This window comes from Podarcis gaigeae (assembly GCF_964106915.1).
Source record: "Podarcis gaigeae genome assembly, chromosome: 11".
Classification (NCBI taxonomy): Eukaryota; Metazoa; Chordata; class Lepidosauria; order Squamata; family Lacertidae; genus Podarcis; species Podarcis gaigeae.
In genome coordinates this window covers 3728594-3746635 of record NC_139687.1, presented here as the reverse complement: position 1 = coordinate 3746635, position 18042 = coordinate 3728594, and the positions used below count along the sequence as shown (strand labels likewise).

The 18042-nt window shown below is 42.0% G+C and overlaps 1 protein-coding gene across 1 annotated transcript; it reads right to left on the bottom strand.

Annotated features, from left to right (window-relative positions):
- Positions 1-2578: 2578 nt before the first annotated feature.
- Positions 2579-8196, bottom strand: GCNT1 (glucosaminyl (N-acetyl) transferase 1). Its single transcript, XM_083702085.1, has 2 exons — positions 8130-8196; positions 2579-4933 (listed from the first exon to the last, which is right to left on the bottom strand). The coding sequence occupies exon 2, from the start codon at positions 4859-4861 to the stop codon at positions 3551-3553; it is 1311 nt and encodes a 436-aa protein (XP_083558211.1). The 5' UTR covers positions 4862-4933; positions 8130-8196; the 3' UTR covers positions 2579-3550.
- Positions 8197-18042: the final 9846 nt, after the last annotated feature.

The window sequence follows — 18042 nt, the reverse complement described above, 5'->3', positions numbered from 1 at the left end:
AGATATACTGGTACAGGTTTAGTTGCAGTGTCAATTGCCTTTAGTTTTTATTCTCAGTGGCACAACCACAGTATGCTTACCATGTCCAATGAAACAATCACCAGTTTTAAAGATAACCTTTCTTCCCATTTGTAAGTTCCATTTTCAGCAAGTGAAACATACAGCTGGGCTGGTGATGTAGCCTTCGCTTTCAAGCAGTGATTAACTGAAGTTTTACTTATAACTGTGCAAGATGCAGCAGAGATCTCCTTATGACCCTGAAGTTGTTTACCAAGACAAAGTTTCACGGTTTGCAATAAAACTCTTTTTCTCCAGAACACCGCTCACTTTCTCATCTGTGCTGTGAGAATGATGGTTGGTACACAGCGTGTGGGTGGTACAGGACAAGTGCTATGCCATGTTGCAAACCCTGCCCAGTTTTTGCTCTGGCTCCACCTACTAGCAACATATGACCCCTAACAAGCGCTGTCCCCAAGGGAATACAGCCCTCAACCCCACTGAAAATAGCAAGAGCGGGGCCAGCCCAAGACCTGAGGCAAACCCAAAATGGGGGCCTCCTCCCCACCAGGAAAGACAAGGTGAGTGAAGATCAACATCAGGAACAAGGGAGTTAAAGAACTATCAACATTGCAATCTGCTGCCCCTGGGAACCCTGCCGCCTGAGGCGGTTAGGTAAAGGTAAAGGTACCCCTGCCCGTACGGGCCAGTCTTGACAGACTCTGGGGTTGTGCGCCCATCTCACTCAAGAGGCCAGGGGCCAGCGCTGTCCGGAGACACTTCCGGGTCACGTGGCCAGCGTGACATCGCTGCTCTGGCGAGCCAGAGCCGCACACGGAAACGCCATTTACCTTCCCGCTGGTAAGCGGTCCCTATTTATCTACTTGCACCCGGAGGTGCTTTCGAACTGCTAGGTTACCGCACTTTAACTCGGGGGTTTAGCTGGTCCTGAGTGAGACACACTTCTAAGCAAGCAAGCATAGGATTGCATTGCAAACAACTTGGTCCCCTGCCAAGTTGCATTTTAAAGTTTTGCCTGGCTGTTGCAACCCTACCCTTCTTTCTCTGCTAATGCTGCACTAAGTACTCAACATTGCAAATGTCCTATTGATGCCAGAAATGGCATGCATTCGAAAATATATACCAACTATATAACAAGAGCTGTGTGTATATAAGTAAGATTCTAGATGTTATTTATTCCCATAGTCTATGGCAGAGGAGCCATTTAAATGTAATCACTAATAAAATAGAAACTTCATTTATAATCATCCTGAGACTTTCAACTATAAGGTTACATATAGCATCAAAATAAATTCCTACACATTTCCCTTTCCTTTATTGGACTGTTAAATGTGTTTACGAACACATTAACCTTCAAAAGAAGTTGAGTAACATTATTAAGGACACCAGTTCAGATACATAGGATGACTTGCACCAGAGCCACAATACAAGATAATGTGGTCCTGTGTGTCTATGTATGGCACATATTTGGAGTAGGTAGCTTCTTAGGAACAAGATAAGCAAGACATTTCAACCCAAACAGCTTAAATTAACAACCAAGTGTACTGTGAAGTCAGCATCCAGAGGCGGAGGGGTCAGTATCAGGTTTAAGAGCTCATACACCCAAAATATTAGGTCTGAAGTTCATTCACAGGCAGAAAGAGCAAGAAAATGGTAGTGAGGTGGTTGTAGAGATGTTATGGCCTGCAGCAGCATTTCCAAACCTAGGCCCTCCAGGCACTTTGGACGACAGCTTCTATCAGCCCCTGCTCACATGGCTGAATGGTTGGCAATGGGAACTGCAGCAAAACTCCTTAAAAATGGCAACTGAGCAAAAGGCAGTGGGGGAAACAGATGCAAATGCAGGTTATTTGTAACCAGTTCATAATGAGCACAGTTTGTATGCTCTAAAGAGGAAGGCAGAGCAAGAATCCCCAAGGCACCCGGACACCTGTGCCTAAGGCTGATTCTGCAAACAGCCTGGCATCCTGGCCACTCGACTGGGGGCGAGAGTCAGCAAAATGTGACCACACCTCTTCTTTGAGAAAGTGAGCTATGTTATATATAATAGGAATGCTGGTAGGTTTCTAGATCCCATTCTAAACTAGAACTGGCTTTCTCCTTTTGTCTTCCATAGAAGATTGCTGATTTTTTTTATACCATAGTGGATATAAAAGAGCAGTGCCAAAATATTACTGTTACAGAATTATACATAGTACAGGTCAAGTGTTATGGAGCAAGGACACTTGGGAACACCTGAATCTTCAGTGGGGCATTTAAGCCCCCTCTGAATCACATGCACATCTTCAAAGCGACTCCCCAAAGGCCTAGGAAAAGATTCCCAGAGGCTTTAGAATGGTACAGTATTAGTTCTGAGAAGGCTTCAGGCTGTAGGAAATGCAATCCATATTGGAGAAGACAAGGGCATCAAACCCTGCCTAAGATTCTCACACCAAATCTGAGAAGTGAGCCTATGTAAATCATACCATGCCAACATCTGCCTCACTGACCTCACAGAGGTTTTTGAAAAAAGGAAAGAAACAATTCTGAATGTCATGTTCTGCATTTCACACTAATGCCATTGAAGAAAACTGTTTTAATTTATATTTAAGGTGTTCAGAAAGTCAGGACTAATATTATTAAGTTACAATATCACTTGCATGAAATATTCCAAGAGTTTATCAAGCAACAAACAGAAGATATTGTATACAATGAAGCATTTATACTAACACAACAAGGCACATTAATATTTCCCTGAGAATATTTTAGCCAGTAGGCTTTTGCTGCGTCACTTTTGAACTACAAAATGTGTTAAGAATACAGCCCACTATTAAAATTTATGCATAAAAATACATTTTGTGGTTTCTATAAAGTATGCTAATACAAAGCTGTTGGCAGAGTTTTAAAAAGCTTCATGCATTTTCAACAAAAGCAGGGTTTAATTATTTGGCTCTAAAGATACTTGAGCAAACTGTAAATGTGAACTCTGCAGAAGTTGTGGCTTTGGAATTTCTCAATTTTCTTTGTATTTGTAAGTATAGTCCTGCTAGACAACCCATGTTCTATCCTATGATGCCTGCTCACTCCTGGCCTCTCCCTCCCTCCCTCCCTCCCTCCCTCCCTTCCTTCTAATTGCCATTGCTTCATAATTAATTGGAGGGGGATGCCCTTTGTAGCTGCACCAAAAAATTGAGAACACTGTTTAGATCTCTAACAAGATTCTTAAAGGCAGGGGAAGCTTTAGTCCAGCTTAACTGTTATGAAGTGCTAATGTTGAAAACCTGAGCTTTTTGTTTCCAATGACCATACCAAATGTTCTGTTGTTGTCTATTACAACAGAATGCATATGATGGGAATCCTTTGGGAACAGCAGAAAACCAAGACAAAGTATGTAGAACAACATAATCAGCTAGTAAACATCCTACAAGGCTTGTTAAAAAAGACCAGCAAGGCAGGTGGAAGAGAGGCAAGAGGTGCACCGCACACTTAATCTCTAATATTTTTGACATCCTTATCAGAGGGAAAGGGTTTGTACCATGCAGATGGTTGCACTTTAATGGCTGTGCTGATACAGTGCTTTGTCTCTTAAATACTCCTCCAAGCAGTGAACTGCAAAGGGGTCAAAGTCAGTGTCGAACTTGTTGGCAAAGAAGTGGTGTTTTCGTAGCATCCAGTTCAAGTCTCCCACTCCAAAGACACACACAGAGCGGATGTGAATTCCATTACAAGGTGGGTACGGAGCACCCTGGGACACATCCCCCTCAAAGTAATGCCACTTAACAAACCTGGCAAGAGCATTCATGTCAGAGACATCATATTTGTCGCTGGCAGAGACTGCACCTGGAACCTCGGGAATTCGCTGAATAGTAGCCCACAAGTATTCATCAGGACTGTAAGTATCTTTGGCCCATTCTATAAAAGTAAGGATTTTGTTGTTCTCTAGGACATATTCAACAAACCTCCGGCTAACAACAAAGTAAGCACTGCCAGAGAAAATGGGAGTATTAAGAGGTGGACGTTGTTTGTCTATTCCCATATTCTTCACTTTGCCATCAACAACTTCATAATGCTTCTTCCATCGTGTCTCCTTGTTTGAAGGCATTTTCTCGGTTTCCAAACTATTTTCACCCTTAAGAGCTTTTAGTTTCTCTACTATTTCTTGGTTAGTCTTGATAGGAAAATCCATACCACAAAGATTGATCAGGTATTTCCAGCTTGCGCTCCTCCTGTAGAGATCCTTCATGCAGTTGAGGTCTGCTTGCACTCTACTCCACGAAGCATATACTACACTCTCCAACTGGCTGGCAACAAAGACATTGTCAAAACATGAAGCAATCCCCTTCACTGCAGCCAAGAAAGACTCGGGGGACTTCTTATCAACATGAATGCAGTAATAGTTTTGTGGTGCGTAAATCGATCTCAGAAGTCTATCGAACATATTAATTTTGTGATAAATTACTATTGAATATGCTATGGGAAACTCAGCTTCTTCTTTGCTCAGAGGCTGCATAATATACTTTCGCTTCTTAATAAAGGAGTTGCAGTCTGTTGTCATGTTGATGTAATCATTTGGAGTTAGTTTCAGGCTCTTTTTAAAAGAAACAGTTAAGAGCTCCAACTTCACTTTCTGAATTTCCTCTGGATCTGCCTGCAATATCTTGGAGCAGTTGATGTTACTGTTTGGGTATTCATCAGTTAGCGCCAGACGCCCATGATGTATGTAGCTTGGCTTCTGATGGATTTTGATAAGAGACAAGGTGCCTGCTGTAAAAATCAACACCAGCAGAAACTTGAAGCGTAGGTTGTGACAGTGACGAAGTTTCCTTCTCAGCATTTCAGAGTGTGTTTGGGACCTCCCATGCATCTAAGAGACTTTCTTCATACGCATGATCAGGATCCGGCTTCAGAGCCTTCTGTCTGCATTTCTCAGAAGTTCCTAGAATAGTGAAAGTACACATAAACTCTAATGAAAAACTAAATTCTGCATTTTTTATCTGTGTCACTGATAATCTGTGGAAGGTTAAAGGTGCAATGCTTATTCACTAGTAGTTCTGTTGTGTCATTGGCATGCCCAGTCCAGGGCCAGTCTAGGGTCAAGGGTAGCTAACTTGGGGCTGTCCAGATACTATGAGCTGCAAATCCAATCCGCCCCAGCCCTCATAGCCAATAGACAGATATAATGGGGGTTGTAGTCCAAAACAAGTGAAGGGAATCGTGTTAGCTATCTTTGGCCTAGGTTGTTGTCTCTTTCTCTCTCTATATAAGGCCACTTTACATATTATGCTGGGACCTCTCAGGAACATTTGTCATCTCATAGTCCTAATTAATTTATAGGAAAAATTTAAGGTATGCAAAGTCATCTGTTCTGTTTTATATCTGCTAAAATCATAAACATTTTAGTTACAAAATCATTCTAATTATCAATGGCTGAACAACCTTCGGGCTCTTACTGCAAGTTTACAATCTAAAAATTACAGACAGGGAAAGAGGAAGGTAAGTAAGTAAAAAGGAACAACAACTGATTTGATAAGTTTATTATTACATTTCTGTTCTGCTTTTCCTCAAAGCCACTCAAGGAAGCATTTAAAGTTTGTGTACAAACAGGTAGTGAGTGGCTCAAGGTCGCTTTGATCCACGGTTGAAGGGGGAGCTGAACTTGGCTCTTCTTGGTCCTAGTCAGACACTCTAACCATTATTCTACCTCTGACCCAGAAAATATCACAGGAATTAAGGACAGTAGAAAATAGAAGATTAAGAAGCTGCTTAAATAAAGACAAAGAGGAAGCAAACTTTATATCAAGAGGAACAGACGTTTGAGCACAGGATGCAACAAAAGTGATGGGGGTGGGGAACGTTGACTGGTATTTTAAAATACAACACATGTGGTGATGTGGGAGGGGGAGGTAAGAAAAGAGAAACCAGTGAAGGCGCAAAACTACAGAAAGTCATGCAACCTGACTATAGTTACTCAGAATCCTAATTCTGTTCAGTCGATCTTGCTCTCTAGTAAGCCTACACAGGATCAAGCCTGAGCCAGGTCATTTTGCTGCTAGAGGCAAAAGAAAGAATGCTGCCCCCAGCAGCCCCCTTCCCTTAGTCATCACCTGAGGCGACTGCGGGGGGGGGGCAGTTGAGTGAAAGGGGGCCAGAGAGGAGCAGATGGTGAGAGGTCGGAGGGGAGGAGGCAAAATGCTCCTCAGAGGCCAGATCCGCTGCCTCACCCAGCCTCATGGGTGGGCTGGTCCTGCACTGGGATGGATCTAATGCTGGTCCTGGAACAGGCGTGTTGAAATTAATGAATTTAACTAACTTAGGTTCATTCATTTCAATGGGTCTACTCTGAGTAGGACTAGCATTGGTTACAACCCAAAGGACTGCAACCCTAGACACAAAGTAGCTGCAGTAGTTTATATTGGATAGGAGCAGTGAAGAGAAACTAACATAGAATTGTTTAACTGGTATGGTTTTCAACCTTTCCTTTGATATGTTTCCTTTCATATCCAACTGCAACAGTTGTTGTGGCCAAAAGTCAATAAGCTGCATGATCACATGTTAAGACTGAATCAAGCAAATGGATAACTCCCATGAGTAAAAGTAGTAGGTCAATGATGGATGTAAGCTGGCACAGAAGACCAAGTCCTTTTGTCTAATTAAACATAAATCTGAGATTTCTCATGGAAATAAAATACTAGGATATTTAGAGACAGGCTGAAGTTTTCTGATTTTAAGACACTAAGCAGCTGACAGTGCATTTCTTCAATCTGTAATTATTGTTTTTTTATAAGTATCCAGAATTAACAGTGATTTAAACTGAAAATCTACAAAGAAAGAGAGATAATGAAAGTTTTCTGAAAGCCTTTAACTTAAAAGATGGGTGCTTGGCTAAACATTAATGTTACTTTAAACAAAAGTTTACATTCTTTGGAACCTCTAATTATATTCTTATTGAATCAGTCTGAGAAAAAGATCACTTCTCATCAAGTTCCAGCAGAAGTTTATAGCAAATAAACAATCAGCACAGAGAATTAGGTATCATTCATTTTACCATCAACTCATTTATCCATGGTAACATATATTCCATGCACATCTAGGACCAGAAGATCCAAAAGCAGCCCATGAAGTCCCATTTCTGAAGCTAAACAAATGTGGCTAGAGTGCGAATGGAAGAACCTGGCAGAAGCTGCCCTGAGTTCTGAGAAGCAAAGGCAAAAATGCAGTATTTCACCACATAATCACCACAGATTTTACACTAAATTTGTGATGCAAAAAAGTGGGTGCAACCATTATATGAGGCCCCCACCTGCACCATGTTCCATGCCAGGCCTTCGGCAGCTGCTGCCCCAGGGGGGCTGTCTGGCTGTTCAGATTATTGCCCCTCCACCCTTGCCATCTTCATCCCAGACCATAGAGGTGGTGGCGGTGAGCATCTTCTGGTCCCTGAGCCCACACCTGCCCTCTCGCTCATGTTCACCGCCCCTTTCGTGGCAGATGATTTGGAGACTGGGGGAGGGCTTATTCAGCAACCCCATAAAGAATCCTCCACTCCACAGCTTCAGATCCAACCTCCACCTCCCTTCACTTTCATGTGAGGGGTCCTTTGTTTCCCACCCCAACCTGCTGTCTGGCCTCTGGGAGATGATCGATATGCACCTAGAGGTGCCTGAAGGTTCTGCTGGGGGCAGAGGCAGACCAAGGGGTCATGGACAAGTGTTGGAGGTGGTTGCTCATTGGCTGCTTCCCCTTCTTGGGTTGCGTATCCCAAAACCCTTGTCGTTCTTGTGCTGCTCTTCAGGCAAGGCTGAGCAGTCCCGCAGCAGTTCCTGGCCGTTTGCCACAAGCCCAGGGACGGCCTGGGAGCTTATGGCTGAGACGGTGAGGAACGAGGGGAGCGGGGAGGCAGCTGGGGGAGGAAAGGAATTTACCATGCGACTCAACCAATTTTTGGACCAAAAAAACAGAGTGTGGCAATTATGTGGTGGTGACAATTTTGCAGTGAATTATGGTACAACTTTCAGACTTGGGAAGTATAAGGTTAAATTACAGAAACTGACTAACATGTTGAAGTTTGACCTCTTTTTATACCCCACTGCCCCTTCCTCCTTCTTTCTTCCTGAACAGCAATCAGGGTTCACCTTTGCTTCGCCCCAGCCAACATCCTGAAGAGACCACTGTGTCAATTTTCCAGGCAGAGACCTGTAAATGATGAACAAAGTCCTGGTTAACGGTCTTGGCTGGAGTTAGTGCCATGAAGTCCACACTGTTCAACTCCCTGCTAGCAAGGTAAAGAGAGATGGATGAAAGTCTCAACTGTTACTACAGCACATAAAAAGCAACCTGGCTATATTAATGCCCCCTCCCACCCTGCTAATTTATACTGACTTCACTACCACATTCTGCATACTTTGGGTTTAATTCTGATGACAAAGATGAAACACAGAGATGCCAATCTAATTTGGCCTTCCTTGTAATCTCCCAGCAATGCCAAGGCACAGACAGGAGTAAGGACCCCAAGGTACATCCTATAAGAAATAAAATGAGTGCCTGCTCATAGAAGAATACTTCATGGGGGAGGGGAATGTGATTTTTTACAGCAGCATGTGAAGGAGCAGGTGGTCTGATGTTTCAAGAAAGCAAGGAAACACCTCGCAAAAGATTTGAGTCATAGGATAGAACATTGTAAGTAAGAAGAAAATTGGAAACTGATCTGCTTACCAAGTAGTGTTCACAGATTTTGCCTGTGGCAAGCGACATGCTCTCCCTGAAATTCTGGATCTCCTAAGTCAAGAACAGGGTGTGCATTCTGCTTCACACATAACTAGAGAATCTGCAAGAGCAGAACTGTAAGTCACGTGCTCTTCTGTGGCTTCTGGTGAGCTTTCGGGCCCAGTTTCAGAGCTTACCTCATAAACATGGTGTTATAACTGAAGGAAGACTAATGCCATCTTGAGCCAAACAGTTCCCACTTGGATTTCAGTAATCATGCTGAAATGCAAGCTTAAGAGAGGAACAGAAAAATAACAAAGAACAGGAAAAGATATAAAGGAAAATTATAGAAGCATGCCAGGGCATGACATTCTATGAACAGGAAAATGGCATCTGTGGTTAAGCTAGCAGTAAGACCATATCACTGGGTGTCTTGCCTATATATGACGATAAAAGGAGAATGTAAACAGAGATTGAGGTTCCACCCTCTGATCGCTTTCCTGGTTGCTTGCTGTAACCTTTCCTGCTTGGGCAAGAAATAAAACTTTGCTTTTAGAGAGTTCCCAGGTGTCACTCATCATTGCTCGTGAGTAAAGGACTTGGCTGTGCAATGGACCTTGGCTGGCATTTCCTCACATCAGTGGTGGCAAGCAGGCAACCAGGGAAAGACCAACAGAATGCATGAGGATTAGGAGGCTCCCCTGGCACTTTTGGTACATGTCTTTAGGTGCCAGGAAAAAACATTCCTCTTCTCTCAAGCCTTTGGCTGATTAAAAAATCTATGGCCTTTTAAACGATGTGTGAGGGGGGTTATTGCTTTTGCTACTGTGGTATGTATTTTTGTGTTATATTGTAATTCCTGTGATCCTTGGATGAAGTGTTGTATAGAAATAATGAAGAAGAAGAAGAAGAAGAAGAAGAAGAAGAGGAGGAGGAGGAGGAGGAGGAGGAGGAGGAGGAAGAAGAAGAATCATAGAATCATAGAGTTGGAAGAGACCACAAGGGCCATCGAGTCCAACCCCCTGCCAAGCAGCAAACACCATCAGAGCACTCCTGACATATGGTTGGAAGAGGAAGCAGCAGCAGCAGCAGCTGCAGGTGGGAAAAGCTGGATGACCATGATTCTGCAAGTCACAGGGCTATGCAGGATAAAAATGGGGTTTCCAAATACTTTTAAAACGATTGTGCTGGGTGCTTAAGCACTCCCTAAATGTTGTGTTGCTGGCACAAACTTGTTTGGTCTACTATACAGAAAACCCAGCAGCCTTGGACATTGTCAAAACTTTCATTCAGTTTGGGTTCAACAGCAAACTCCAACTCACATGGCATAGTAAGGTTTATACTAAGCCTGCAACATGCTGGACCTGAAAGGCATTTAAATCTGAGCTTGCATTTTAAGTATGACTAAGAGAGAAAACATTGGGTGTGTATGTGTATATCTGCCTACTGACAATAATGCTTCGCCACTGTTGGAGTGGACAGTGGCTTTTACATTTTTAAAAAGAAGTGGCTACTCTTTAACACATAGTGGATCTTGATTTTTCATGTTAAAAGATGCAAAAGAGTTCAGCAATAACAAATCCAGCATCGAGATTTTTAGTTCGGCTTAGCATGACTGAGCGAAAGTACAGGTTCTGTGAGTGAAGACTGAAGCTACAGCATGACTTCTCTGGTCCTGGTGCTGCTGCTGCTGCGCTACCCAGGGCTGTGTTCTCTTCAACCTGGGGCTCGTGATCTGTCTTACTCTGGACAAACCATAGGCTGTAACCATCTGTGGTTTGTCTGCGGGAAACAAACCACAAAGACAAGTTCAAGCATAATGCTAAGTTGGTCACACAGAATATTGATCTAGATAGGCCTTTGGTCTAATCATGTCATCAGCCTAGTAAAATGCCAAAGAGAAGAACAGTAGCAACACAATGGATGTGGAATTTTAAGCACTGTTGAAAGGTTTTGAAGAAAATGACCTTAATAAAGAAATGATAGAAAAGCAGGAGAACCACTACATTTCCTCCTAGTAGACCATGGATACCTATAGTCTACATCCTACATTGTCCTACTCACATAGGTGATGCAATTGATGTAAAATCCTTCTTGTCCAGTTCTTGATCAATCCTCCCCTCACTATCGCTCCCTCCCTCCCTCTTTCCATACTGCTGTCTACCAAACTCCTATTCATGTGCTCTTCCCTCTGGCTGCGTAACCATAAATTTCATTGCATAATACAAAGTCTGCTAGAAAACTTAGAAATTAGGATATGCTGTGGAAATTAGAAGTGTTGTTTGAGAATCAGATGGGTAGAGGAACTTAGAAAGAGGCCAAATCTTCTGTTTGGATGATTGATGGCTTTGTCAATGCAATTACAACAGCAATCTTATAAGTACTATATTGCTATCTTGCTTTGAATCAAACTGTAGTGATATAGAGCAAAGTTCAGACTAACATTATCTTCCATATGAAGAAATTATGTGCTTTGAATGAAGCACCATACAACTGATTGATTTGTTTCAGTTACAGTCTTAAATCTGTGGTCTTTATCACTGGTCATTTTTTATTCCCTGACTTTCTGGGTTGTTAATGAGTGACCCCTGATTAGATAACCACATTAAACATAAGACTGTTCTTTCTTGCCTTCTCTTGCATTGTTTTCCTGTGTAGGATTCACTCTGGGAAATGAATCAGTGGGACCTTCATGGTGGAACTATTCTCCCTCCTCCATATCTTTTTAAAGAGGGACAGATAAGGGGTGCCAAAAAAAAGAAGATTGTTGAAAACAAAAACCATACTTCTAACATTATTCCCTGCCTATGTGTAAACCACACCTCAGAGATACCGGCTAGTTTAATCAGGAATCAGAATGAAGTCACCTGGTATTAATTCAGCTGCAATCAACATAGCCAATGGTCAGAGGTAGTGGGCGTTGCAGTTCAACAACATCTGGACTATATATTTTTCCAAACGCAGAACTGTAGCTACAAGAAAAGGGATTTGTCTTTACTCTTGCATAATAGGATCATTTAAGCAACTTAAATATGGATTCCTTAAACCTTATATTCTTATTGCATTTTAGAAGGCTTTTCTCAGATTAGTCCTATGACCAACTAAATATAATCTTAAACTCAGAAAAAGACATTATAGTACTTTAATCCATAGTTAAGTGTCTTTGTAGAAGCGTTTGGGGGGTCGTTTCCTGTTTAGTAACATTAGGTTTTTTAAAAGATGAAATAAATATGAGCTAAGCTCTAAAGGAGCCTTTCCATTATCAAAGATGCCCAGTGCCCCATTTGTATTCACAAAATTTTGCAGTGCTGCGAGATAAGATCTAGCACCTATTCAGCCTTTCTTAATAAACCAATGCATCCATAGAGATTAAACTTATATGGAAGGCCTAAACAACATGCTATGTTAACCACAGTTTGAATTTTAAAATCAGAAAGGCAAGCTTCATTTTGAAGGAAATGCAGCCCCCCAAATGGTACTTTCAGGAGCAAAGAGGCAGTTGGGGGAGGAAATTGGTGTCAAGTGTTCTGATTTTAATCAACACCATACTGGGGGCCAGTGGCTGCTTTACCTTAAAAAGAAAGAGGGTGAATTAAAAAGCCTTTTAAAAATATTATTAAATTAACATGTGGTTTGACACACACTCTGCCGAAAAAGAGATACAAATTCAAAATAGAGGGCTCTGTGTAACTGCCCTGAGACCTACAGGTATGAGCGGTATATAAATTCAATAAAATAAAATAAAAATAATAGGTGAAGTTCACTTTTATAAATGATATTCGATAAATAACTTTTCACTTTAACTTCCACAATAGTCAAGCTTATGCAGAAGGAACCATTTAAAAAATGCAGTAGGAGAACCAGAAGAGAGCCACTATGGTATATCTGGGGCCAGGGATATCTTTGCCCAAATCCCTGTTAAAGCACAAAGTGAACTGGGTGACAATGAATACTAAGACATAAAACAAAGTTTTTTTAAAAATGGGACTGGGATTGCTTGGGAAAGCATTAAAACAGGTATATAATGTGAAAGGAACCAAACACGAGCTGGACTGATGTGATCAAACTCCTCAGAACTTACAAAGTTCTTACTTCACCACCAAAAGCTTCACACACCCCAAGCAGTGCCATTGGAGTGTTGGGTGGGGTGAAATTCTAGACCTGCAGCTTTCAATATGCAAAGTCCAGCTTCCCTCCTGGTCATTCTTGTTATATGGTGTCCTAAGTAATAGTTGCAACAGTTTGGAGACAGTTTCACAGAAAGTCAGTTTCCCAGAAAGCCAGATGAGCCACAAGTAACAAGATGAAAGGAGAAGAAAATGAGTCAAAACTTGAAGAAACAGAATCAAGAGTAGCCAGAAAAAGATAAAGACAGTGACGGAAGCAGAAAGGAATAAAAGGAAACTGGATCATGAGTCTGGAAGGTCCTGAAAGAAATTATTCCTAATGACCAGAAACTGGGAAGTACATGAGGTCGGAACAACGTCAAAAATATGCAGTCTGCATGTGAGAAGAAAGTCTATACATGTAAATTCTCTATGCAGGCAGGGGGAGAGAAATCACCCAGCCAGCAACAGCAAACTCAGGATCTCCCAGCCCTCAGGTGAGTAGGAGAAGCATGCCAGAGAAGAAAGTGGATCCCAAGACTAGAATTCTAGTCTCTATGTGTAGGTGGATGGGTATATTGTAGTCTCCAAAAAAGAGGAATAGATCAAAATATTCCCTTTCTGAATTCAAGGAGAAAAGACCAAGGGTGAAAAGAAGTGCAAAACATGTTTTCTTTTATAAACAAGGAGAAAAATGACACTGACCAGAAAAGAAAGAAATAATAAACAGGATGTAGTAAAGACAGAGGAAGACATACATAGAATCATAGAACTGTAGAGTTGGAAGGGACCCCTAGGGTCATCTAGTCCAACCCCTGCACCAGGAAACATGACAAAAGATACTTACACATTCCAATGTCATTTATGCACATATCACAGAAGAGAAAGATGAGTAGCTCTTAAAACAGCTAGTTATCATATTTGAGAACTGATGTTACCTTGGCAGCCTATTAAAAAACAACTATAGTGCCCACCATTAAACTTGAGGATGAAATATGCACTCACATAATTTTATGTCCAGGAACATTAGAACAAACCAGTTTGAGAGTACACCTTGTGGAAGAAAAAGGAAATTGCCACAAATCAACATGGTTTAACAAATTATTATTACAGACAGCAGAGACATTCTTGGTAAGGAATTGGTTCCAGCTAATTAAGGAAATGCAATTAATTTTGTTGTACTTTTAAGGTAGACCCGGTACAAGTTGTTGTTGCTGAAGTGAAATGTGGATTAGACAGTGCTACTATAAAACATATAAGCAGCTGCCTAAAAGACTGCATGCAAAAGGTATTAGGAATGGAAAGACAGTGAATAATGCTGGTCAGTGTTTTCATTAAGTGCTGCTGATAACACACTTTTAACATGAAACAGAAAGAAGGACTCAAGAGATAAGACTCTGAATTCTTAAAGACTGAAGAGCTAGCAGTGACTGAAAGAGAGTTAAATTCTTTAGGCTACAATCCCAGCCTCACTCTTTGATATAGCAGAACTTATTTGTGAATAGACACGACTAGGATTGCACTATCAGTGTAGAGTGCAATCCCTAGAGTAGCCATGCAGGATAGTCTGGCATCCTCAAATTGCACATGGCCAAGGGCTTATACAGGCAGCAACAATTTTAGGTACATCCAGTTGATGCGCAATTGCCAACATGCGGGTCCTTTTGGACCTGGAAAGGGGCAGAACAGAACGGGGTGGGTTGGGTTGGCATGCTGATATATGTTCTGCTGACGTGTGTAGGGGCCAGGAGCAGAACCCCTGTGCAAAATGATCACCACCTGTAGTAGCTTGACTTAACAGTGACTTGCCCTTGACTCCTCAGTTTTGTTTATGGCTGAGCCAATATGTGAGCAATATTATCATGCTTTGAATATGCTTCAATATAGCTAGTAACAAACTAGCAGGAAACTTCCTTATATCAGACCACTGGCCTATCTAATTTAGTATTGTCTACACTGAAAGCAGCTCTCTAGGGATTCAGATAGGGTCTTTCTCAGTCATTCCTGAAGACTGAATCTGTAATCTTCTGCATGCAAAGCACATGATCTGCTACCAAACTGGCAATTCTTGAAATATTGAGGATTACAAGAGAAAACTAAAATCCTGTTACTATATGGTAAAAAAGGGAGGAGATACAAAGGTAGGTTTTACTGACAGAATAATGACTTATACATAATAGCATAGTAAGACTGCACCGGTTATGACCTTACACAGCATAGCATGCACTGTGAGTGTGATTTAAGTGGTTACTCACAGCACTATGGGATCGTTTCCTGTGCCATCTTCTGTTAGTATACTTAACAATATTTGTATATAGAATCCATAAGGGTGAGGGAAATTATAGGGGTCCTTCTCAGCTGGGAGGCAGGGCACCCATAAAATGGTGAAAAGACATCACTGACAGCATCCATGCAGGAAAGGCAGATTTAGGGGAGTGCAACTGGTTCAGTCATTCTGGATGCAGAGCCTTGGCGCCACCACCAGGGATGCCACAATTATGATTTAGAATGGAGTGCGACAGGTGGGGGGGCGCTGAATTTTGAGACCCCAAGATCCACCATTGCACACAGGGCAGATCAAGGCCATGATGGTGCCTGGGATATGGCCATAGTAATAGAAATCTACACAGATAACATTTTGTCATAATTAATACTGTGGCTCTTTGAATTCCAAAATGAATTCAGAAGGGACAATTATGCACTGTTCCTTCAAGCTGGTGAGCATTTGCTTACGAACTTTCCACAACTAAAAGATGTCCTGGTTATTATTAGTATTCATTCTTCCACAAACTAAAAGAGATAATTTCCAAAGAATGATGGCTACTAATAGCTCATTCTCTTTTGGCCTGGGCCAGTCAGGGTCATGTAAAGAAGGACAGCTTCTGCAAGATACCACACCATTGTTCTAAAAAGAATGTGACTGGAAGTGCCAAAGAAAAGTTCTTGCAATGGGGAAAAGCTCCAGGGAACTCTTGCAAACATTGCTCTTGCTTGAGACAAATAAGATTATACAGACTTGAAGTTTATGAATGCAGCGGAGAACAGTCATATAATAAAACAGCACGACAATATAACCTCCTATAAAAGGCAGCGTTTCAGAAGGGTATTTGTTCATTGTGAAAAACTGGGTGGGACCAGACAGCAATCATAAACTATGCAGCACTGTTACTGATCATCCCGTTGTGATTTTGCACAATATTTGTATTCATAGAATTCTTCCCTGTGGGGGACTTCCATTAAGCCCTATCGCTGTTCAGTCTCCCTTCTTGCCTATGGGGCTTGCTTAACACCCTGACAGGAGCTCCACTGAAACAGATGGTGGCTGTGTAGCAGGAATGAGATGACAATCAAGGCGTCCACTGACACCACCTTATTAAAGTTCCTGAAAAGAAACCCAAGCTTACGCTGATCATCCCGCGATGGCAGGATAATTACTTCTTACAAATTAAAAAGGAAGAGAAGAGAATAAGAGAATTTTAGCAGAAAGGATAAACCAGCCAAGAGCTACCCAAAACAGAAAAGGCCTTTGTGCCTCAGCACAACAGCTTCTATGTTCTTGGCGAGCCTGAAATCTGTTACCTCCAGCCTTATTTAGAAGACCTGTTTGGAACAGCACAGATTCCAAATGGGCCACTCACACCCCTGTTTAAAATCCACCAACCCCTCCTCTTTCTTTTAAACAGATATCCTTTTCAGAACACCCTAGAAAAGGAGGCCTGAGGCCAGATCAATCCTAACTTGCCTGCTCATGACTGCTCATCATAAATAGCCACAGATAGTCAATGGGGAATTAGCTAGGTATCTGCTGCCCTTGAGCACCAGGGATGCTATTTAAGACTGGGGGCTTCAGTTGATGGGAAGTAAGGAAACAGTACAAGTAAATAAATAATTTTTAAAGCATGTTTGTTTACGCACATGCACATTTCAAGTTAGCACACAACTTTCCCACAAGGTAGTGAAGCAGTCAGTCCTCAAGAAAGTAGCAAGAAAACTTAAACAGAGAACTTCCACCACTTTTGTACTCTGAAGGTTTGCACAGTATTTTTAATAGGCTGGAAATGTGTCAACCTCTTTGTCCAAGAGTGTTGCATTACAGATCAAACAGAATCATTCAGCAGCTGCAGCTGCATTTTTATAACAACTCCTCCTGAAACACCTATGTGAAGGTATGTTTTAAAAAAAGAACCAACACATATTCAACATGCTTCAGGACCTTCTAGATAGCTTTTAACTACACTCATGCAACTTAAATTACTTTCAATCATATTTGCATTTAAATTAAGTAATCAGCCCTGATGAAAGCTACCAAATCATCAGTAATAAGGGCAAGAACATCGTTTATGGTGTGCAATTGTACCTACCTTTGTTTTACCAGTTACATATTGAGCGGAGATTGTTCTAAATAATGGGTTAGTGTGTCCACAGTCCCAAATCCTTCTGGCTAATTTAAAACAAAAACATCATGGCGATCTGACCAATGCCGATTACACTGCTCTAAGTTTAATCCCCCCGCATTTTATTCTACATGCCAGTGGGGAATCACTGGCAAAAAGAAGTGTGTGGAGCAAGTGATGCAACTCTACCTTTTGTACAGGACGCTATATTCCAGGCACGTGCAGGTAAACAGTTTCTACATGTGCGTACACACCCTAAAAAACCCCCACATTATCTCTCCAGGTTTCATCCAGATAACATCACAGTTCAAGGTGACATTTCAGCTAGGAAAGAGTCAGGGCCAGTGAAGTGTGAGGTCTGAGGAGGCAGGGGCTGGAGAAAGTCCAGAGGGCTGGACAGAGAGGCTTGGTGGGTGGAGTATATTTGGTCCCTGGCCCAAGATTGCCCTCCCCTGCCCTTCAGCATTCTACACAGGGCAAACAAAGCAGATGCCAGGCGAAGAACAAAACCTATCCAAACCTGGCATAGGCCTAGAGCAGGGGTCAGCAAACTTTTTCAGCAGGGGGCCAGTCCACTGTCCCTCAGACCTTGTGGGGGGCCGGACTATATATTTTTTTGGGGGGGGAGAACAAATTCCTATGCCCCACAAATAACCCAGAGATGCATTTTAAATAAAAGCACATGTTCTACTCATGTAAAAACACGCTGATTCCCGGACTGTCTGCGGGCCGGATTTAGAAGGCGATTGGCCCAGATCCGGCCCCTGGGCCTTAGGTTGCTTACCCATGGCTTAGAACCATATTCAGAGGCCTGAGGGGAAACATTTCAACCTCCCAGGACA